The sequence below is a fragment of the Pelobates fuscus genome, chromosome 3, assembly GCF_036172605.1.
Source record: "Pelobates fuscus isolate aPelFus1 chromosome 3, aPelFus1.pri, whole genome shotgun sequence".
Lineage (NCBI taxonomy): Eukaryota > Metazoa > Chordata > Amphibia > Anura > Pelobatidae > Pelobates > Pelobates fuscus.
The window spans coordinates 169,716,310-169,740,174 of record NC_086319.1 but is presented as its reverse complement, the minus strand read 5'-3'; the positions used below and the strand labels follow the sequence as shown (position 1 = coordinate 169,740,174).

At 41.7% G+C, this 23,865-nt stretch overlaps 1 protein-coding gene across 2 annotated transcripts in view; it reads left to right on the top strand.

Moving 5' to 3' along the window:
• Nucleotides 1-582: 582 nt before the first annotated feature.
• Nucleotides 583-23,865, top strand: part of ADIPOR2 (adiponectin receptor 2) — a 125,174-nt gene continuing 101,891 nt past the window's right edge. Inside the window, exons 1-2 of one of the 2 annotated variants that reach the window (XM_063447659.1) lie at nt 583-739; nt 6,566-6,652. In XM_063447659.1, the coding sequence (XP_063303729.1) occupies nt 6,601-6,652 (52 nt within the window). In that variant the 5' untranslated portion in view covers nt 583-739; nt 6,566-6,600. The remainder of the gene's footprint in view (nt 740-6,565; nt 6,653-23,865) is intronic. The other variant, XM_063447660.1, reaches the window with a different exon arrangement.

The window sequence follows — 23,865 nt, the reverse complement described above, 5'->3', positions numbered from 1 at the left end:
ACACAGGGATACTCACTAAAATGTGAATTTTGGGGAATTTAACATGAATTTACAATTTAAGGCTAAAACAGCCGTACTGAAATCATAGAACCTCTTCTAATTACACTATTTATTGTAAATTACTAGGTAATAATATGTGATTTTCAGCTCAATTTGCAGGTTAGTGAATGCTATTATGACACTCTGCCCTAGGAAGCAGCTCTAGATATCCTGCCCATTCACCATGTGGTTGTGATGATGACAATCTGGGAATTCCCAGGTCTCCCTGCTGCTGGGGGCCTCCCCTTGAGCCCCTCAGTAAATGACAAATATAGTGAATTAAATGGGTTCCAGCTGATCCTGTACAAACTGACGACAAAGGAAGCCATTCACACCATGGCTGAGGAAGAGTCCTGGTCGCCATAGTAACGGGAGGAACTGAGCGGAAGTCATGATGCCCGCACCCCATTGGTTGATGAAGTGCACGCGATATAGGCGGTCCATGTGCGCTTAAAAACAAATAAGTGGGCGGAGCAACGAGGGACTACGACTCCCGGCGTGCTTAGCGGCGTGGGCGAGTACGTCTGACCCGTCATTCGCGTTGTTGCGCTCTGCCGTTTCCGCTATTGGCTGGGGCGGCCTCGTGCGATTCGTGTCACGATGACGCTGCCAGGCAACCTGGGGAGGCGACAGTAAGATAGGAGCGGGCCGGGCTGGCAGTGTTGGACGCGGAGCGGCGGGAGTCACCGAGCTGGAGCAGGTGAGGGAACACTGCAGCTCCCACTCTCCCCAGGGCTGGGGACCGGGACTAGTGACCCGCTGTATGGGCCCCGGGCCTCCCACACTCATTGTAATCACTGAGACAGGATCAGATCACCGCCTGACACACTGCCACCACCACCACCACCACTTACTGACTGACACACTGACACCACCACCACTTACTGACTGACACACTGACACCACCACCACTTACTGACTGACACACTGACACCACCATCACCACTTACTGACTGACACACTGACACCACCATCACCACTTACTGACCGACACACTGACACCACCATCACCACTTACTGACCGACACACTGACACCACCATCACCACTTACTGACTGACACACTGACCCCACCATCACCACTTACTGACTGACACACTGACCCCACCATCACCACTTACTGACTGACACACTGACACCACCACCACTTACTGGCTGACACATTGACACCACCACCACTTACTGGCTGACACCACCACCACTTACTGACTGACACGCTGACACCACCACCACTTACTGACTGACACGCTGACACCACCACCACTTACTGACTGACACGCTGACACCACCACCACTTACTGACTGACACGCTGACACCACCTACTGACTTACACCACCATCACCACTTACTGACTGACACACTGACCCCACCATCACCACTTACTGACTGACACACTGACCCCACCATCACCACTTACTGACTGACACACTGACACCACCACCACTTACTGGCTGACACCACCACCACTTACTGGCTGACACCACCACCACTTACTGGCTGACACCACCACCACTTACTGGCTGACACCACCACCACTTACTGGCTGACACCACCACCACTTACTGGCTGACACATTGACACCACCACCACTTACTGGCTGACACCACCACCACTTACTGGCTGACACGCTGACACCACCACCACTTACTGGCTGACACGCTGACACCACCACCACTTACTGACTGACACGCTGACACCACCACCACTTACTGACTGACACGCTGACACCACCACCACTTACTGACTGACACGCTGACACCACCTACTGACTGACACCACCATCACCACTTACTGACTGACACCACCATCACCACTTACTGACTGACACCACCATCACCACTTACTGACTGACACACTGACACCACCACCACTTACTGACTGACACACTGACACCACCACCACTTGGCGGCACATACATGGAGGGACTGCACACTTCCATAACAGTCAGCAGACATGTGCTCACAAAAAACAAGTTGAAATGGTGACACGGTCAAAAGTAAGGAACGGGCACACTCAAGCATAACATTCCTTATGTGTTACAGTATGTGGAATATTAGGCTTGAAAAAAGCTTTAATGCTGATTCGAAATGTTGGCCTATCTTTGATCTATTAAAAGACTGTTTAAAAGTTGCCCATGTGCCTGGAACCTTTCGTTTGATTCCTGGTTTCTTAAACATTGTCTCCCTTTGCTCTTTGACTTCAGTCAACCTGAACACACTGTTACTTCTACCATTCTTTATCACCTTCCCCACTGCCTACTTTTAGTCAATTCTTCATCACAATACCTGCAGTCAGCTAGCATCCTTTGCTCTGACTATCAACTATACTCATTGACTTTTAGTGAGTCCACTTGACCTATCGGTTACATCTCTTTACCTTTTCACAGGGATTCCCCCTCATATTCTTTGCCCATTGCCTGCATTTCTACTCTGCCCACTGCTAACATGGCTGACATCTTACTGTGATGATGCATCCCCATAGTCCATAGGCAGTGAGTAACCCCTTAACTGTGTGCCTACTACCTGTTCCAACACACTAAGTTCATTGCCAGACCTTAACCTGTGATATATTTCTCAATAGCTCTTGATCACTCATATTCTCATCTTGCCTGTGCTTGCTGGCACAGTTCCTACGCAGGTTTATCTCTTGAAACCTAGTATGTGATTGATCTGACTTGTAGTTGCCATCATTTATGCACTGCTAACCTGTATTCTTAATATTTTGCTCTCATGTTCCCTCTTACTCTTTGCCTATGAAATTTATTTTTTGTCCTGTGATTGAACTCTGACATGCATTATATCATCTGTGACCAATACCAACTCTAACGAAGTGATTTTGAGCTTGGTTCTTTCCCTTCTGACTAGCTTTACCCACTTGCTTTGTAAGTACTACTGCCTGATTCTATTCCCTTTGCCTACCAATAGCCTGGTACTTATTGCCTCTCAATTGTAATGCCACTTGATGTTGTGCAGACAACTAGTCTGTAACCATATGACAGTGCTTATTACAGATGTGTTTTTAGCTTGCAGTTGGCTAAACGAGCAATGCCACTGACCAAAAACATTTCTGATTTTCCCTGATATGATCCTTTCATAAATTTGTTTCCTTGCTCTTTGCCTGCATGCTTATGTGTTAATTCCCAGATGTTGAAACTCAAGCAATGGTTCTACAATCTTTATGAATTGCTAACTGGGTTCCACAGCCAGTGATAAGTCTATGATCACTTATACGCAATCCCGGCTGGAGCATGTACATTTATGTTGACTGATTTTTATGTATATTTTACTCACATAGGAGCTTATTTTTACATTGCTTTTCCAATCTTATACTCTCACTCCAACTGTTTACAAGATTTCATATGGTAAAAGGACCAAGATAAACCATGCTTCATAATTGAATCTAAATTTTTGTTATGTTTTGATATTTTTCTGTGCTTTTCTACATATACTACTAGGTGTTCTAGGGATATTTTGTATCTTACACTTCTTTCTCTCTGTATGAGTGGATTCAGACTATACTCTATGATGGATGGTGGTATGAATTGTAGACCACCTTACTCTGTATTTCAAGTGATCTGTGCCTAACACATTTTATTGTTGCTTATGTATGTCCTGTCTCTTCTCACCTCCCGTATATCTAAATTACAATCCTTAAAGGGACGCTATAGTCACTAGAACCACTACATTAAGCTGTAGTCATTCTGGTGGCTAGTGTCCCTTTAAGAATTGTATTTTTTTTCATTGAAAGTAATGTTTTGTTTAAGAAAAAACACAAAACTGGCTTCTAACAAAGCATTCTTTTCAGTGACAAAAATACAATTCTTAAATGGATTCTATAGTCACCAGAGCCACTTCAGCTTAATATAGTGGTTCTGGTGTCTATAGCCTGCCCCAGGCTTTTCAATGTAAACACCTCTAGTGACTGTCACTCAGCTTACCACTAAAGTGCTTCCTATCTCAGTGCTGCACTAAGTGCTTTTTAGTCCAGTGCCATACCTACATTCAATGTCTCCACACTCTCTGCACTTATATGGAAAAGTATTGGCTTGGCTGAGAGCATCAAGAATGATTCTCAGCCATGGCAGCAGCACAGTATGGGGAGAAAAAAGGTGAGTAAAAACTCCTTTCCCATGCGATCGGGGGAGGGGGGCGAGAGAGCCGGTCACCTAGAGAGACAGACAGACAGACACACCACCACAGTGCAGGAGGAAAAAAAGGTGAGTAAAAACTCCTTTCCCATGCGATTGGTGACCTAGAGAAAGAGACATGCACACTTTTGATTTGAGTCCACCCAACCTCCCTACCTTTTTGGAGAGCTGGTGTCAAGTGTGGCTGCTGAGAACATCAAGCTCTGCATTCTCATGCGCCAGTGTGTGATGCAGGAGCTGGAGTGACTTCATATCCGGGCATAACAGCAGGGCGTGCGAGAGCGTAGAGTAAGAAGAGCTGGAATATTCACTGTCCCTGAATGGGCTGACCAATTCTAGGCTCCAGGACAAAATTCCTAGCGAACTGGGGCCTGGGATTTGTTGAGCCCTGCAGTAAACTGTGAATTGTGGGATCAGTTTTAATTATTTAGCCAAAATAGCTGAATCACAAACTTAAATGACTTACAGGGTTATTTACTAAAGCGTAATTTCATATTTAAGGCCAGAGCTGACTGTGAAGCATAGCAGACTTTTTCTAGTTTGGCTATTTACATTTGAAATTCACCATACGTTCTCCAGAATCACCTTGTTGGAATGTCCTAATTTGATTATTGAGGCTTAAAGGGACTCTCCAGCCAAGCCTTTTTACTCACCTGGTTCCAGCGCCGGGAGCCTCGTGAAGCTGCGCCCCCTATTTCGTCAAAATTACGAAATAGGCGGGTGCGAGCAGGAAGCAATCAGACGCTTCCATTTGGAAGCGTCATTGCTCCCTTGTGCGCATGTGCTGCCCTATGAAGTCCTGAGCGCGGTGTGCGCGGCCGCGAGCTGAGCTGACTGACAGCTCAGCTCGCGGTTTTTGCCCGTCCCCTCTCCTCTCTGACAGGTTGGAGAGAGAAGGCGCGCACACAGTGCCTTCTCTCTCCTGCACACGTCAGATGTATTTTAATACATCTGACGTGTACAGGGCCTTTAGGGCCCTACATGATAGGAAGTCCCTCTGGTGGCCGTCTGAGTGACGGCCACTGGAGGTATTCCTATCAATCAATGTAAACACTGAATTTTCTCTGAAAATACAGTGTTTACATTAGATTGCCTGCAGGGAGCTATAGATCTCACCTGAACAAATACATTAAGCTGTAGTTGTTCAGGTGACTATAGTGTCCCTTTAACATTTGAAATTCATTTTTAGTTTCCTGCAAATTCACACTTTAGTGATGAACCCTGTTGAGACAGTGGTTTTTAAAATTTTTTTAACATTTTTATTTTTGTGGACTTGGTGTTTTATGTTTTTGAACTGTGACGTGCTCTTGCATTTGTGCTTAAAGCCAGATAAACTCTGACAACCTATATTTGATCACTTATATCTTGTGAACATTCTCAGGGTTATTCACTTTACTCAGATTTTTATGTGAATTAAATCCAAATGGAAAGGCTGTAGCAAATGTAGTGGATCTGCACTAATCAGAACTTGGCTGTTTTTGCTGCCGGTTTCTATTTGGATTAAGTTTGGGAATAACCCTGTCTGTCCTCTGATTTCTTTATTTACTGCATGTTACATTTAAAAAATAAAAATTATACTAAAATCTGCTTTTTAATCATGCAATTACATAGCTGTCTGAACAATCACTCCTCTTCTGTATTTCCTAGATAAATTCGCCATATGTAAAGGATATAGTAGAGTATTTTATGCCCAGCAAAACTTTGCTTCCTTATGTTACCAAAATAAACACTCAGAGTTGTTGAGAGAAACGAAAATTATGCTTCCCTATGTCTTTCTTTGTTGGGTATATTATGAAACCTTACACTTCTACTACTTCCAGAAAATTAACCAGTTTGGAGGTAACGTAACTGTTTTTTTTTTTTTTTTCTTTGCAACAATTGTTTGTTATGGGTATTTCTCTTATATTCTATTCACCTTTCACAATAGACTTTTTTTTTTTTTTTTTTTTTAATTCCATAGATGTTTTGTGGGCTTGTTTTTGAAGTTTTTTTTTTTTTAATTTTTTTATTTTGTTTGTAAATTTATGGGAATGCATGTACAGACAGACTGTTCCAATGTCCTGATTTTAAAGCGATCTACAGCTTGAGAGTTTAACCATTTTGACTTCGACACTTTTGTGATTTCATTACATTTGATATGTTTTGTAAACTAAAATCTAAAGATACTGGTTTGTGAATAGTTGCCATAAAACTGATTTTTCTATGTGGTCTGCTTGTAAAGCAATATGGATTTTCCCAATAATCCTTCATTCTATTCCAATGCATGAATTGACACATTTTAGTTAAGCACTCAATTTTAACTGCTTTAAAAAAAAAAAAAAAAAAAAAAAAAAAAGTAACTTCATACCAGTGGATTGTTTGTTTTGTTTTGGTTTTCAGTGTGTGTCTTCATATCATACCCATTCAAGAGCATAATGGTGGAAAAACAAGTCATTAATCCTGCCCATCCAACAAAGTGCAGCAAAGGTAAACCCCTTGTGTGAAAATGTGGATTTCATATGACAAAAAGTCCCATAAATAAGGGGGGGGGGGAGGGGAGGGCAGGAAAGACTTGACCCAAACTATTTGTAGGCAGGTCACGGCTAAACCAACCACTCCAGGTGATGCTTGGCATGTCCTTTAAAGAAACAGTCAAAGTTTAAGAAAAGTTTGGGAATTTCCCTGGGCTCTGCCATTTTGCTTTCAAAATGGGAGCTTCCTGCTCAGGGAATCTCTGGCGGTGCAGAAAGGCACTTATTGGCTCAGTGCAATCAGCTGACAATCTGTCATGTTGGGGTTTAGCCCAGTGGACCTAATGGGAGCTGCTTGCCGAAGCTTCTAGGATGCAATACAGGTTGTGACTAGCACCCTGCAGGCACCAGATAAGTTGTCAAACTATTCTTACATGGGATGTTGTGTTTGTAGGGCTTGGAATGTTCAATTAACCATGTAGATATAGGTTACGTGATGCCATTAGGTACATGCACATATAATATATGTTGTGGTGGTGAAACCACACGCAGTTCAATGTATAGAGTAAGGTTCTTTTGGGTAAAGATTGTGTCTGCCTTCTCCATGGTTGCTACTGCAAAGTAGCCCGTTCTGGGAATGACTATCTTTGCTATTTAGCAGCTTGACAGATGATTGAGTCAGTAAGTAATTTGAATTTACATTTGCCTTGTAGATCTGGGGCATTTGCGCAATAGAACGCCCTAATGTTTTTCATGGGAGTGTTCTTTTAAAAGACTGAGCATTGTGGGGAAATAGACTGTTAAATCTGCCATGCAAAGATTAGTCATCAGTTATAAGAGATCTGTAAATGAGAACATATTTATGGGGATTGTATTCAAGCATTGTTCAGGTTTTTCTATTAGTATATCTGTGTCAGGTTATAAAAATAGCTTGTGAAATACCCTACTGCAAAATAAATGCAATTTGGTGTATTTTTTGTTTACCGATGGTTACCAAGAAAAATTTAACAAAATAAGATAAATTTACAGGTAAGGGCTGCACTGCATACATGCTTGTTATTGTTGCGGATATATTACTCCTAGACCTGGTTGAGCATATCCACCAACCCTTCCCTCCCCCCTCCCCTTCCCCTCCCAACATTAATCCGTTAAATGTATATGTGTGTATCCATGAATTTATTTCAGTATCACTGCTATTGTTAAAGCAGACCAGAAACAAAAACTAAGTTGACGTTTTAAGACTTTACTCAAAAGTCCTGAGAAAAGCTAGCGTGACACCTGATATGTTGACTTTTGTTTCATGCATGCTTAATTCACTTTTTCAGATACTATGACAATTAAGACATTTTTATTTTTCAGTTATTTTACAGACTCATATTTTTATTATTTGGTCCAGAATTTATTTATTTATTTTTTTCCCCCTTTCTGGCCAAGGTTTTGTATAATCAGAAATGATAATATAAAAAAAAAAAGAGAGGGAGAATCATTTTACTCATTAGGGGACATCACCTTTTAATATGTTCTCTTCTGAAGATGAAAGCAAAACTGTTGGTTGCCCTCTGGAACTGTCTTTGATATAAACCAAAAGTCTTCCTAGTGCTGAGGGACTTTTCCCTTCATGGCATCAATGATATCAACTCGTATTTATCATTGACGGTTTTTGTCCAATACAGGGAACATTTGCTGATATGGCTGGGCTAACCTGACTCCAACAGTCTAAACTATTTTTTATTATTAATGATGGGGATGATCCCTTGCACTAGGAAGGCTTGGTTTATATTAAGCTGTTCGCAAACATTTTGGTATTGGATCAGGAAATGGAATTAAGCAAACTAACCATTACAGCAAGTTGTTTTTGTTGGGTTGCTTAGAGTTCTCCATTAAATATGCCATTTTCTCTGCATTTCCTGGCTTAGTAATTCACCCTGAAAATTTTACAAATGTTTGTATTTTACATTTTGACGCCAATACTGCCACAATGCATGATGTTTGAATGTTTGTCTCCCCTATTTTTCCTCATTTCTCACAAGTATGTTTGTTTTTAAAGGAAAACTATAGTCACACAGACCACTTCATCTAAATGCAGTGGTCTTGTCAGTTGTTTTCTAGAAACTACACTGTTTACATTGCAAAGTTAAATCCACCTCTAGTGGCTGTCTTAATGGCAGTTACTATTAGCTCATCCTCCTTGAGCCCAGGTCTGGGAATCAAATGCTGCTGTTGGCAGCATTTTATTAGAGAAGCGCGGTATTTTGCTGCATGTGTACCTTTCAAATCATTGCTTATCTATGAGAAGCAATTGTTTGGGGGAAATTGCAAAGACGTCAGAAGGCATACTGGCATCTTTGAAGGGAGAGGTTGCAGCAGAGGGATACCGGGACTGGAAATGAGAACCTTATTTACCTTCAGTTTATTTTAATGCAAAAGGGGGGAGGTGGGCAGAAAGGTATCTGTAGTCCCAAAAAATGCTTTTCAAGAGTATAAGTCAACTTTTAAGTATACATGTAATCCCCTCCCCACCCCCCGAGGGTCACCTGTATTACCACACAATTTCTCATGCATGCCACTCCTTAACCACAATACAAGACCTTGACATTAATAACTGCAAGTTGGGATTTAAAAGCTTATGAAATGCTGAAGCCAATTAAATATTACAAGCTGGAGAAGCAACAATTTCTCCTGACGCACAGCCATGTGTTTGGATTGTGAGAATTGTTACAGGTCAATAAATTGTGAACTCTTCTGCACCATGATTTGGAGTTTAATTTCAATTGCAATGATTACTTAGTTTTTTTTTTTGTGTTTTTTTGTTTTTAACGTTTGAATGATTCAGCTGCCAGCTTTAGGATGACAAAAATAAATGTGAAATGGTGTGAGGATTTCTAGCTTCAACACTTGAAGGGTTACATGGAATCTTTATGCATATTTTTGTTTAAAGGAACACTATAGTCACCTAAACTAATTTAGCTAAATAAAGCAGTTTTAGTGTATAGATCATTCCCCTGCAATTTCACTGTCATTTAGGAGTTAAATCACTTTGTTTCTGTTTATGCAGCCCTAGCCATCTCAATCTCTAAATTGAACTTTAATCACATACAGGAGGCTTTTGCAGGGTCTAGCAAGCTTTTAACATAGCAGGGGATAAGAAAATCTTAAGTAAACAGAACTTGCAATAAAGAGCCTAAATAGGGCTCTCTTTACAGGAAGTGTTTATGGAAGGCTGTGCAAGTCACATGCAGGGAGGTGTGACTAGGGTTCATAAACAAAGGGATTTAACTCCTAAATGGCAGAGGATTGAGCAGTGAGGCTGCAGGGGCATGTTCTATACACCAAAACTGCTTCATTAAGCTAAAGTTGTTCAGGTGACTAGTGTCCCTTTAAGGTTTACCCTGTTTTACCTTTTTAAGTGTTAAAGTGTTGATCCCAGCATCATAGCCACTACAGCCACTGATGATGCCAGGAGTCCCCAGGCCAATTAACCTGGTAACAGGGCACAAAGTTTAGCAATGTTTTTTCCTCTTAATGTTTGGGGCGCTGGCGATGCTGACTGCTTTGTCAATGAGTGGCACAGTTTTCATGAAAATAGGATTGACATTAGCCAGCTCTCAACTTTGTTCTAGGCTGGCTAATGACACCTCATGGCATTGCTGGAGGTGGAGTTACACCTCTGGCAACAAAGGGGTTAAACTCTGTGCAGGGTTTGGTTTTTTTCATGCCTTACCTGGCCCTCCACCCCCCTGCCGCGACCTTATTAACAAGGTGGGTGTTACACCTTTGTAACATCCAGCTGGGGTCCTCCTGTGCTCCTCCTCAGCTCTTAGTTGATTTGCCCTGCATGGGGATACTTCCCCAAGTAGGACAAAGCTCCTCCTTGTTGCCAGTGTGCCGGCTTCTGAACGGAGTGACGTCATGTCACTCTAATTATATACTCCCTAGCCAGCTCTAGCAAGGAAAGCTGCACATACAAACTCTAGGCACCATGACAACTTCAAATCACCAAAGGTGATAGTAGAGCTTGAAATAACTTTTTAAAATTGAACTAAATACATTTTCTTGTTTACCCCCACAGGAGCTGGTAAGGATGGATATAATCATTCTTTAAACATTTCTCATTTGTACCACTATGTATTGAGAATAGCATTAGATAACTAGTACTAGGCCTTTGTAGTATGGCCCAGTGTTTGTTTTTGTATTGGAATTAAGTTGATCAGACAGCGAGTGTTTAAATGACCTTGAAAGGGGAAGGACAGTTCTGCTTTATGGACATCAGCAATAGCTGGAAGAATTCAAGGTCAATATTACATCTTCTCTAGAAATCCGCTGAGAGTCCAATGACTAATGTGGATATCGAAAGACATTGTGATAAACACTTTTTTCAAAGCTATTTCTGCCTCTTTGTCTTGTCTATTAATACAATATTATTTAATTATGTTTACATATGTGTCCTACCATTCCTTCTGTGTGTTTATCAAATGTAAGTCTAGGCTTTGGTTTCTGAATTGTGTTACTGATGTCTGCTATGAGATCTTGGCATATGTATGCAGTATTATTTTTTTATGCCATAAGCTCTAAAACAGTGGTTCTTCCATTTTTATAGAGGGGCGCAAATTGTATCCTTTGTATTAATTTTTGCACCCATAAAGAAAACTAGGCCTCCCCACAAACCATAAATTTGTTTCCAAATGCTGTAAAAAGGATTGCTGTAATATCCCATGAACCCTGAAAATATAGTGGACATTTACTTTGCAAGTGGTATTCGATGCAAAATGTGTAATTAATTTTTTTTTTTTTTTTTCTCTGAGTATGTTTATTTTCTTGCTCCTTAGTTAATAGCACAGTGTGTTGGTTACATTTTGTATATTACCTGAAACCGATCTGGTCACTTTCACATTTGTGGATGACAGATCTTCTTCAAAAGGAATCTGTAAGTAATCTTGGACCCTCTGTTTGTAGAATCATATTTCTATCCAGGAACATCTGCAAATGTCATCAAGGCTGCTGGTTGTCATAAATACATTTTTTTTTTTCACCCCTATAGGTTAAGTGTCCAGTATTGGAACACTGACAACAACTGGCATTACATTCAGTGAATTGGTGAAATTACATGGTTAAATGTTTTTTAAGAGGCACTATAGTGGTCTGGGTGCAGTATCCCTGCAATGATAAACTGCATTAGATACACTGCAAGGTTAAAACAGCCTCTAGAGGCACTTCCTGCTTGTTGGGGCTACTTTTGGTCTCCTAGCTGATGCTATATGTCCTCACACTCTGCATGAGGAAATTCATCATTGGTTAAACACCCATTGGAAAGCACTGCAGCAGTGGTTTCCTATGGGTATGGCCTAATGCGCCCGGTGTGAGAGACCGGGTAAGTACAGTGAGGGTTTATTAACCTTTTACAGTGCGGGTGGGGGGGGGGGAGCGATAGTGCTAGTCATACAACTTTGTATTCCTTGTACTATAGTATCCCTTTGAGAAGAAAAACATAGTGCCTGCTTGTAGGAGGATATAGTCTAAATGTTCTGTAATTTCTAATTAAGATTGCACTCAGGAACTTATCAATAAGTTTGTTTGATGTAATTTGGTAACTTGCCATGTCATTTGCAGTGCATCCTATAACCTTTTGCTAGTTGACCAAAGGTCTGATTGTACTCAATTTGGAGTCAACCCTGTTTTTAGTGGCTAGCCCCTTAGAACAAAATGTGTTTTGTGACTTTCATAAACTTACACTGGCATCTCAGCTTAATAAAAGACCAATGTGAGCAAGTCTGTGTATATTGCTGGTTCTAGACCGGATTTTGCATGGCTTCTACTAAACAGAAAATGAATATTTGCAGTCACTGGCGTAATCACTTATTCTCTTTTTAATTACCCTCTAGGTATTACTTTTATGCCTCACATTGACTGTCTCTGCTGTTTATGCTGTTTCTTGGTAATTAGTGCAGAACTAGGACGTGTGTGTGTGTTTTTATTTTATTTTATTTTTGTAAATATAGTGATTGTGGATGCTTTCTTTTCATCAATTCAAGATAACTGGAGACCAAGCTGTAATAAATATATATAAATATTTTTGTTGCTTTCTGGGTGTTCCTAAATGGCTTGGTTTTGTCTGCCCCTTTATGTAGGTGGTGGAATCATTCCTGCTGTTTTGTTTCCCCTCTCTGATCACATGATTACTTTTGTCCTGTTTACTTGCTCTTCGAGCAGTGCTGTTCAAGAGCCACCCTACTGCTGTTGCTGAACTACATTCCCCAGAATGCTGCTTTTGAATTTTTTTTTTATATATTTTTTTTCACTTTCAGAATGTATGTATGGCAAACATTTGATCTCTACAATACACATACTGTGGAGTATTGTGTGCAGTTAACACTGAAATGGTTGAGGCTCACTATTTAATTTGCTTTATGCAGGGTTTTCGTTACAAATCTGGACCATGCAATCTGCATAATACTTTTTGGGTTTTGCACATTAGGCAGTTCTTACTTAAAGTGGTACCATCATATTGGTGTGAGAATATTTTAAACACAACCAATGAAGGGTATCACACATATGACATATATTTATTTTATTTATACATTCAGCCATCACAACCGCCTTCTGAAAAGACATTATTTATTTATTATTGCCATTTATATAGCGCCAACAGATTCCGTAGCGCTTTACAATATTATGAGAGGGGGATTTAACTATAAATAGGACAATTACAAATAAACTTACAGGAACAATAGGTTGAAGAGGACCCTGCTCAAACGAGCTTACATTCTATAGGAGGTGGGGTGTAAAACACATTAGGACAGGAATTTACAATCAAATAAGGTGGGCTGCCCTTTAGGAGAGGGCAAGAGACAGGTATGTGAGGTAAGGGTTAGTCTTGGAGGCCATAAGCTTTCCTAAAGAGATGGGTTTTAAGGCACTTCTTAAAAGATGCAAGACTAGGGGAGAGTCTGATGGCGGTAGGCAGGCTATTCCACAGGAAGGGAGCCGCCCGTGAGAAGTCCTGCAAGCACGAGTTGGCCGTACGAGTGTGGACAACGGACAGGAGGTGGTCACGGGCAGAACGGAGAGACCGAGAAGGGACATACCTATGGATCTGTGAGGAGATATAAGAGGGGCTAGAGTTGTTCAGTGCTTTATAGGTGTGAGTTAGTACCTTGAATTGACTCCTATAGCATACAGGAAGCCAATGTAAGGACTGGCAGAGGGGTGAGGTGTGAGAGAAACGACTAGAGAGGAAAATCAATCTAGCAGCAGCATTCATTACGGACTGTAAGGGTGCAGTACGGCTATTGGGAAGACCAATCAGGAGAGGGTTACAATAATCCATGCGGGAAATTACTAGAGCATGGACAAGCTCCTTGGTAGTATCTGGTGCAAGAAAGGGGCGGATGCGGGCTATGTTTTTAAGATGGAATCTACAGGATTTGGCAACATGCTGGATGTGAGGCTCAAAGGTGAGACCAGAGTCAAGTATGACGCCAAGTCAGCGCGCTTGCAAGGATGGACTAATGTTGGTACCACAAACTTGGAGGGAGAGCGAAAGATGAGGATCAGTATTAGGAGGAGGAAAGACAAGGAGCTCAGTTTTTGAGAGATTGAGTTTCAGAAAGCGGGAGGACATCCAGTCAGAGATGGAAGAAAGGCAAGCAGTGACACGTTGCAGGACGGCAGGGGAGAGGTCCGGGGAGGAGAGATATAGCTGGGTGTCATCAGCGTACAGGTGGTAGTGAAATCCAAAAGAGGTAATAAGGTAAAAGACATGACTTGCTTTTCTCATAATCCTCTGGGTTAGTACAAATTTTCAGATTTCTTTTTTCTTTTATGCCTGTAGCACCATTCTCCCCAATTGTGCTAAATTACTGTGAGGGGTTCAGGAGCTTATTTCCCATTACAATTAAATGGACACTATAGTTACGAACAACTACAGCTTACTACATTTGTTTTGGTGAGTAGACGGCTTTTGTGCTGTAATTGCTCTTTTCAGTGAAAATGCAGTGTTTACATTACAGCCTAGGGATTACTCCACTGGCCACTCCTCAGATGGCTGCTAGATGTGCTTCCTGGGGCAGTGCTGCACACTGTGCAGTATTGCAATTCAGTATCTCCACCCTCTGCATTGAGGCAATGAACGTTCCTCATAGAGATGCATTGATTTAATGGATCTCTATGAGGAGATGCTGGTTGGCCAGGGCTGTGTATGACTTGTGCTGGCTCTGCCTCTGATCTGCCTCCTTGACAGTCTCAGCCATTCCTATGGGAAAGCATTGTGATTGGCTCACAGAATCACTACTGATGATGTCAGGCATGCAGGCAGATCAACTGCAGAGCCTGCAGCTGCAGACTTGAATACTTTAATACAAGTAAATGTTTACTATATATACGAATACAGGGGAGGGGGGTCGTCTGGATGGTGGTTTTAACACTATGGGGTCAGAAATAAATGTTTGTTTTCCTGACCCTATAGTGTTCCTTTAATGCTGGAAATCATATGAAAGGCAGATACACAATATCATTGTACAGGAAGAATATTGAAAAGCATGTTTTTGAATCTTCTTTTAATGTTTTTCAGTGCTGGTTTCTTGTTTTGAAGAGACTACATGTTCCTTCATACAGAAATGGTAGACTTGTTCTCCATAGTCCTTCCTGCCTCAGTGTAGGGAGTACAGCAGGGAAGACCATAGAGAATGTTTTCAAACACTGTTTATGCATGTTTATGGCTTAAGGTATGGAAAAGTGTTTATCATTTTTTTAACATATTGTTTTAAGAAAAATAAATTTCTTTTCAGATCACAATGGAAGGATTATTATATTAAATAAAAGTGACTGTCTTTTTTTTTTTTTTGAAAGTGCAGAGATAATTACAGGTTTCATTGCTGTCAATAGATGTTACATTAGTCGGTAGTCGGTTCTGCTTTGGTGACAGATTCAAGCTTCGTTGCACTTTTTTTTTTTTAAAGTAAATACAAGAGTAAGCATAGTCAGGTGTAACAAAGAAGGGTACCAGTCAGGCTATACATACTGCTTAAAACAATTTAACTTAAGTTGAGACTATATTATTTTGTCGGTCGTATATTGTGACTAGAGACAACTATATGCTAGGTAAACATGTCGTGTGGAAAAGTTATATGCTAGGCAGACATATCATGGTGAAAACCGTTATATGCTAGGCAGACATATCATGGTGAAAACCGTTATATGCTAGGCAGACATATCCTGGTGAAAACCTTTATATGCTAGGCAGACATATCATGGTGAAAACCTTTATATGCTAGGCAGACATATCATGGTGAAAACCGTTATATGCTAGGCAGACATATCATGGTGAAAACCGTTATATGCTAGGCAGACATATCATGGTGAAAACCGTTATATGCTAGGCAGACATATCATGGTGAAAACCGTTATATGCTAGGCAGACATATCATGGTGAAAACCGTTATATGCTAGGCAGACATATCCTGGTGAAAACCTTTATATGCTAGGCAGACATATCCTGGTGAAAACCTTTATATGCTAGGCAGACATATCATGGTGAAAACCGTTATATGCTAGGCAGACATATCATGGTGAAAACCGTTATATGCTAGGCAGACATATCATGGTGAAAACCGTTATATGCTAGGCAGACATATCATGGTGAAAACCGTTATATGCTAGGCAGACATATCATGGTGAAAACCGTTATATGCTAGGCAGACATATCATGGTGAAAACCGTTATATGCTAGGCAGACATATCATGGTGAAAACCGTTATATGCTAGGCAGACATATCATGGTGAAAACCGTTATATGCTAGGCAGACATATCATGGTGAAAACCGTTATATGCTAGGCAGACATATCATGGTGAAAACCGTTATATGCTAGGCAGACATATCATGGTGAAAACCGTTATATGCTAGGCAGACATATCATGGTGAAAACCGTTATATGCTAGGCAGACATATCATGGTGAAAACCGTTATATGCTAGGCAGACATATCATGGTGAAAACCGTTATATGCTAGGCAGACATATCATGGTGAAAACACGAGCAGCGTCCGCTTTGAGATTATACTTCGCTTGTTTAAAATGTCCATCCCATGTTGGTCCCATGTCTGCTCGGTGATGGTCCGCGTTGGCATGCTGGGTAGCCCGTCAGTGTGCAGTGCAGCCTGCCACAATGGTGTGAAAGGTTGATGACTCTGGTGATAGTCCCATTGGGCGTCTGTGTAGGGAGGTGATGTTTCCTTCTTTGGGCATTTGTTGTCCAGACTGGTGCCTGTCTTGGATGAAAGAAGAGTCCCAGCATGGCTTTAGGTCATCAGGTCTTTTGTTTCTGCCCCCCCTGTGGGAGGCTGAGCGGCATGGTAGGGTAGTCCAAGGCCTTGTATCATGTCCCATTTTGGCTGACTTGCGGAGCTTTGGCACTTAATCGCCAGTTCCCGCTCATTCTGAGTCGGCTATCCGCCTGTGTGGTATCGGGATAGGAGGTTGCATCCAGCTGTTCTAGCGGCAGTTGCATGCCATGCGGTCTCCGCCATATTGAGAGTGGGCTCTTGCCGGTTTCGTGGCATTCTGATGGGTCACAGGGTGGAGGCTGGGATCACCCCCGCCGGCCCGGGGGGGGGGGGGGGGCGAACAGGGCCAGACCCGCCTAGCCCCTCGGTTCTACCGCACCGCTGATGGGCAGGATAGCTGGGCAGCGGCCGTCCACCCCGCTCACCGTCCGAGCGGTCTCCATCATGCGTGACGGGGATCGCCCTGCCGAGGGACTAAAACCTCGCGGCAAGCCTCTCCTCGGGACCAGGGCTACTTCTAGCACCGGGGCACAGCTGCCATTTATCGGGTAAGGATTTTGCCGGTTTTTAGGGGCTAAAATTGGGTAGCTGTTCAGGAGCTATTCCTCTGTGCGTCCGCTCAGCATGGCGGCCAGGCCCCGCCCCCGACTGTTGTCTTTTTAAAGGATTTATTTATTGGTTGTTGAATGCTTTCTAAACCTGCCTGTTTTTGACTTGGATCCCTATTTATGAATAATCTGTCCCAATACTTTCACCATATCTACTCCCTGGATGCACGTTCTAGAAGCAGTTGTGGAATACTTCTTTACTGCCCTGCTGGTTGTAATGGTTTCTTTGCAGGTCGTTTAAGTGCCCATGCAGTGACATTACTCTTATTCAGACATGAAATACATGTTTTGATCTACATTGCAGCTCTTTTCTACCAAGACCAAGGTCAATCTGTTGCATTAGAAGTATTCTCACTAGTAAGCTTGCTTCCTAGACTAGCTATGTTGCAAACTGTATTGGGGCCAGTAAGACTTATTCTCAGTACTCCTGTTTTCTGCACTATTTACTTGGTATAGGTTGGAGTGTCAGTCTGCAGCATGACAATCCTTCTGACCAATTTGTCAGTTTCCTCAAGATTAGTATAAAAATACTATATGTCCAACTCTATAAAATTATTTTTCCACTCTGTGTGCAGTTAGCGTGGCAGAATGAACGTTGCATAGAACATTTACTGGCTCAAGAAGCACCTACTTAAAATGTAATGAGATATGCATGGAAGAGACACATTAGATACTGAAGGTAGAACAAGTAAAATATTTATTGTGGGAGCTATGTGACACTCTTTTTTGCCTTTTAGAATCTGTTTTCGTAATTCATTGGAAGGTGAGTTTGTAGTAATTCTGTCATCAACAAATGGACACCACCACCAAATATAGAGTCCAAGAGATATGTATTTAAACACGGCATGGTATGCTGGAGTGGATATGCTACCTAACTCTGAAGCTATTTAAAGAGTGCACACCACACTGTTAAAGGGACAGGACACTATAATTACAAAAACAACTGTAGCTTAATGAAGCAGTTTTGGTGTGTAGATCATGCCAATGCAGTCTCACTGCCATTTAGGAGTTAAATCATTTTGTTTATGCAGCCGTAATCACACCTCCCTGCATGTGACTTGCTCAGCCTTCCTAACATAGTTACATAGCTGAAAAGAGACTTGCCATCAAGTTCCGCCTTCCTCACATTTGTTTTTTGCTGTTGATCCAAAAGAAGGCAAAAAAAACCCAGGTTGAAGCACTTCCAATTTTGCAACAAGCTAGGAAAAAATTCCTTCTTGACCCCAGAATGGCAGTCAGATTAATCCTTGGATCAAGCAGTTATTACCCTACATTGAAAGATTATATCCTTGAATATTCTGTTTTTGCAAGTATGCATCTAGTAGCTGTTTGAACATCTGTATGGATTCTGATAAAACCACTTCTTCAGGCAGAGAATTCCACATCCTGATTGTTCTTACAGTAAAAAACCTTTCCTTTGCCTTAGACAAAATCTTCTTTCTTCCAGTCTAAACGCATGACCTTGTGTCCTATGTAAAGTCCGGTTTGTGAATAGATTTCCACACAATGGTTTGTATTGGCCCCGAATATATTTGTATAATGTTATCATATCCCCTCTCAGGCGACGTTTTTCTAAACTAAATAGGTTTAAATTTTTAACATTTCTTCATTGCTGATGTTCCATTCCTTTTATTAACTTTGTAACCCGCCTCTGCATTTTTTCTAGTGCCATAATATCCTTCTTTAGAGCAGGTGCCCAAAATTGCACAGCATATTCATGTGGTCTTACCAGTGATTTATAAAGAGGCAAAATGATATTCTCATCCTGAGAATGAATGCCCTTTTTCATGCATGACAATACTTTACTGGCCTTAGCCACTGCTGATTGATATTGCACATTGTTGCATAGCTTGCTGTCTATAACAATTCCCAAGTCCTTTTCATGTGTTATCCCTAATTCACTTCCATTAAGGGTATACGTTGCTTGTGTATTCATTACACCGAAGTGCATAACTTTGCATTTTTCAACATTAAATTTCATCTGCCATTTGCCCAGTCTTTCTAAATCCCTTTGCAGCAAAGTAATATCTTGCTCACATTGTATTATTTTACAAAGTTTTGTGTCATCTGCAAACCCTGAAACATGACTTTCAATGCTTTTTTTTCTTTTTCTTTTCAAGATCATTTATAAACATGTAAAATAGAAGGGGTCCCAGAACAAAACCCTGAGGGACAACACTTCCCACCTCTGTCCAGCTTGAAAATTTACCATTAATGACAACTCTTTGTACTCTATTTTTAAGACAATGTTCTACCCAACAAACAAGCATTTTTACCTAGACTGATTTCCTTGAGTTTGAACACTAATCTATTATGTGGAACTGTATCAAATGCACTTCTTGTAAAGAGTCATCTAATGTTTATACTTCCTTTATTGCAAATTCTGTTTAATTTAGAATCTTATAGTTCCTGCTCTAGACCCTGCAGGAGAGACCTGTAAGTAATTAAAGTTCAATTTACAGAGTAGAAGATACACGCTAACATCTGATTGAAAGTGAAACCATTTTGTTTTCATGCGGGCTGTGCCATTCACAGTTGGGGAGGTGTGGCTAGCCCTGCATAAACAGAAACAAAAGGAATTTAATTCTTAAATGGTAGCGAATTGAGCAGTGAAACTTCAGAGGCATGATCAATACACAAAAATGGCTTCATTAAGCTAAAGTTGTTTTTTGTGACTATAGTGCTCCTTTAAGGTCAAAATTGCTAAACTAGAACATTTTTCTGTTTGCTATGCTTCCAGTTTGGATACTGTGGTCTTAAATTTTAACTTCATTTAAAATTCTTATTTCAGTAAATAACCACGTAAAGCTGTGGGTTTTTGGGAAACTGAAAATACAGCCCCTCTGCCCCAGTTGTTTTAGTCTTTACTACTATACCAAAGGCATGACATTAGCACTGTGATAAAGCCCAGGAAGGTCAACCTTTTGTAAAGACTTTCATAACTGCATTTGCTAGCAGATTAGCAAGTACAATGTGAATATATATGAACTTGTATGCCCTTTATTGAGACACCAAGTCATGATTGTCACGAAAGGTGTTCTTTTAAACTGAAGAAAGTGAGGGAGAGTGTGGCGGAACCAGTAGCTAATGTAAGGGCCAACACAATGATACACAAAAATGAACAATAATTTTATAGTTTACATTCTGGTGTGAAACGGCCTACAGGAAATAGTGCTGGTAACAAAGATTCATACAGATGAGGGGAGCATACTGTTTAGTTGGGTCCCCATTGAACGTCATCATTGGAAAAATTATGTAATCTGCAGTAGCAGAACCTTTTCATCCCTGATGTGGGTAGTACTGCAAGTTTTAAGCTTACAAATATATATATTTTTTTTATGCCCCCTCCCCCCCTTCCTTCTATACTTTGATTCTGCTGCATGGGTTCCCGTGACCAGTATGTTTATGGTTTGTTGTAATGAGGTAATTTTACATCAAACCTCCTGCTTGTCACCAAGTGACAAACATACTGCGTGAGAACAAATGTGTCCGTTAACAACCACAATGTTGGTAATCCCAGTGGAAGTATCACTGGGCGCAGTGAGATTATCTAATTTTTAAGTCATTCAAGATTGTGTTGTAGTTTTGTGTATTTGCGTTAGAGGTTTTCCAGTGTTGCGGACCTTCATTTTTTTTCTGATTCTTACAGAGTTGGAATTATATTGATCAGCTAAGTGCATAAACCTCTATTTGTATAACTTTTTTTTTAATTTTTTTTTTTTTTATACACAATCGGGGTCAGAAACAAGGAGCCAGCTAGTATAAGAGAGCCTGAATATGTATTTTTTTTTTTTTTTTTGTCAATCTTTCTTTTATTGAAGCATATTAGATGGGGTACAGAAACAAAGAGAGGGAAATGCAATAACGGTTTACAATAAGGGGTCTGTACATCGATAGCTTTGGTCAATTACATTTCCTGAGTAATGATGCCTCATTTTTTTGTTTAATAGTGTTAATTTGTCGTGTAACAAAAGCATGTTTAATATCATTAAGAAAGTTATGTTAGTAGGTTGATTAAACAGTTGTTCATTCTTAGGTAAAAGTCTAACTGAGTAATACAGGCTGGGTTTAACTGTGAATTGAGATTAGGGTACATTTGATTAGTTTAAGCTCTCCTCAAAGTATACATGACAGTGCGATACAGAAACTACCCCTGGGGGGCGTTAAGGCCCATATATATAGCCTATAGATGTCAGTCATTTAAGCTAAAGCCCTTGTGTAATAAAAGAAACAAAACACTCTGCTAAACAAGGCTCTGTAGCTGAAAACTTTAAATTATGAGTATAACACAAAACAGGTGCTCAATAGTTATTATCATGCGAGAAGGTGGTGAACTTGGATACCAGAGATGGAGTCCTGAACCTCTCACGTCAGTCAGCTAGTTCCCTGCAGGGGTTGAGCATAGTCCTTCCATGATAAACCCTAAGATCGGAGAGTTCAAATTCAGCCACATGCACAGTTATTTAGGCGTGCTTATGCCCGTGTATGGTGTGCCTGGGGCTGTATGGATAGTTCAGGTAGTTTTTATTAGCCAATGCCCTTGCGTGAGGTCGGTTCAAGCGGGTCCGCCGGTGGTGCCGCTGGGAGTTGCTTCCATGCGTCACGGGGCTGCGGCCTGCGGGAAGCAGTTGTGTGTGGTTGCTTGCTTGTATGGATGGTCGGTGTTGCTGTCCCAGTGTTTAGTTGCTGGGTGAGCTGGAGTCGTGGGTGGTCTTGGTGCTTTACACCCAGTGAGCGCCTTGGTTTTTCCCTTTTCAGGGCATGGATGTGCCGTTTGTGCTGTTCTTGGCTGTGGAAGGCTGTTCGCTCCCTTGGGGGGTGGTGGGGTCTCTGCGGCTGGCCTGGTTTGTCCGCCCTCATGGGGCCTCGTGGGATCTTTTGCGTGGCGCGCCTGGTAACAATGGCGGGCCCTGCCACGTGTTTAGTGCTTGACTTTCGTTTTGACCCGAGGGGCTCCCCTTGTTGATGTCTACCCCCAGAGGGTGTGTGTCTCTGCTGTACCTGTTTATGGTGGTCGGCTTTGTGTGTGAGCTTGCGCCAGAATCTCTGGATCAGGTCGTCCAGTCGCTGTTCCAACGTTTTGTGCCGCTCATCTGTCTCCAGTTCGAGGGCAGCTGCCGCCATCTTAGTATCCCTAGTTTGGCAATGCGCGCAGCATTGGCTGTCCCGTGGGGATGTTCCGGTGAGTCGAGGGGGGGGAGGCGCCTCTTCCGGCTAATGCCCCGGAGAGCGGCCGTCTCTCCGTGGTCCGTTCTCAGGTAGCCCGCAAGCCTCGTCGCGTCAGGATGGCTGTGCAGGGGGTCGTGAGAGGCACCGTTTTAGTCGTTAGCCCCTCCTGATATGAGGCACGGTGTGCAGTAGTCTGTGGGGTGTCGTTTTCGGGCGCTGTACCCCTGTTTTCCCCTCCAGACGCGGGAGCTCTGGCGAGGCACGTCTGGGCTGCTTGCCTGCTTGGCTCTGCCCCCTGAATATGTATTTTGATTGATTAATTATTGTGAAGCCATGGCAAGAGGAAATACTTCATAAAAGATCAAGGCACCACTAGCCAGACTTGAATTGTAAGCCATTTATTTAAATTATAGGACAATAAAACATCCCGCCCCAAGGTTATTCATCACCTCATGGTTTGTGTAAACCAGGGGTAGGTAACCTTCGGCACTCCTGATGTAGTGCACAACATCTGGAGAGGCAAACGTTACCTATCTCTGGTCTAAACCATTGGCTGTGTTTCTGTCATAAGATACATATACTGTCGCAGTTTTGCCATAAGTGTTGCCATGGTTATTTTGTTTAAGTTAAATCTTTCATGTTTAAGATAGTTTACTTTGAATCTAGCACAGCAAGTAATAAAACTGTAGTATAACACATAAAAGATAATTAAAATGTATTGGCTGCTTTTAGCTGAGACGGAGCAGTGAATTTGTTCTGGTTGGCATGTTTTCTCTAGAAATTATTTGCTGAATTCAAAACCTCTTTTCAGCCGATGGTTCTAGAAGGACAGTCTGGCTTAATGACTACATTAGTGATTGTTAACCTGGTCACTGCAGCTGTTAATGGACTACGTATCCCATGAGGTTTGGCCACACTGAAAACCCAGTTGACTGCATGAAGTCTAGCAGTGCTAATATTGGCCATCACTGGACTAGATTATTTCCTGTGCTTCACCAGACAGCTTGTCTCTGAGTTGAGCCAACAGATGGATTTGTTCATATGTTAGCAGAGCTGAAATATGTCTAATTTGGAGATGGTGCATTTTTCCCATCAAGCCAAGCAAATATCTGCACTGCACCAAATGTGCAAGTTTGTTAGACCACTTACAATTGCTTCATGCTTTCCCAGGCATA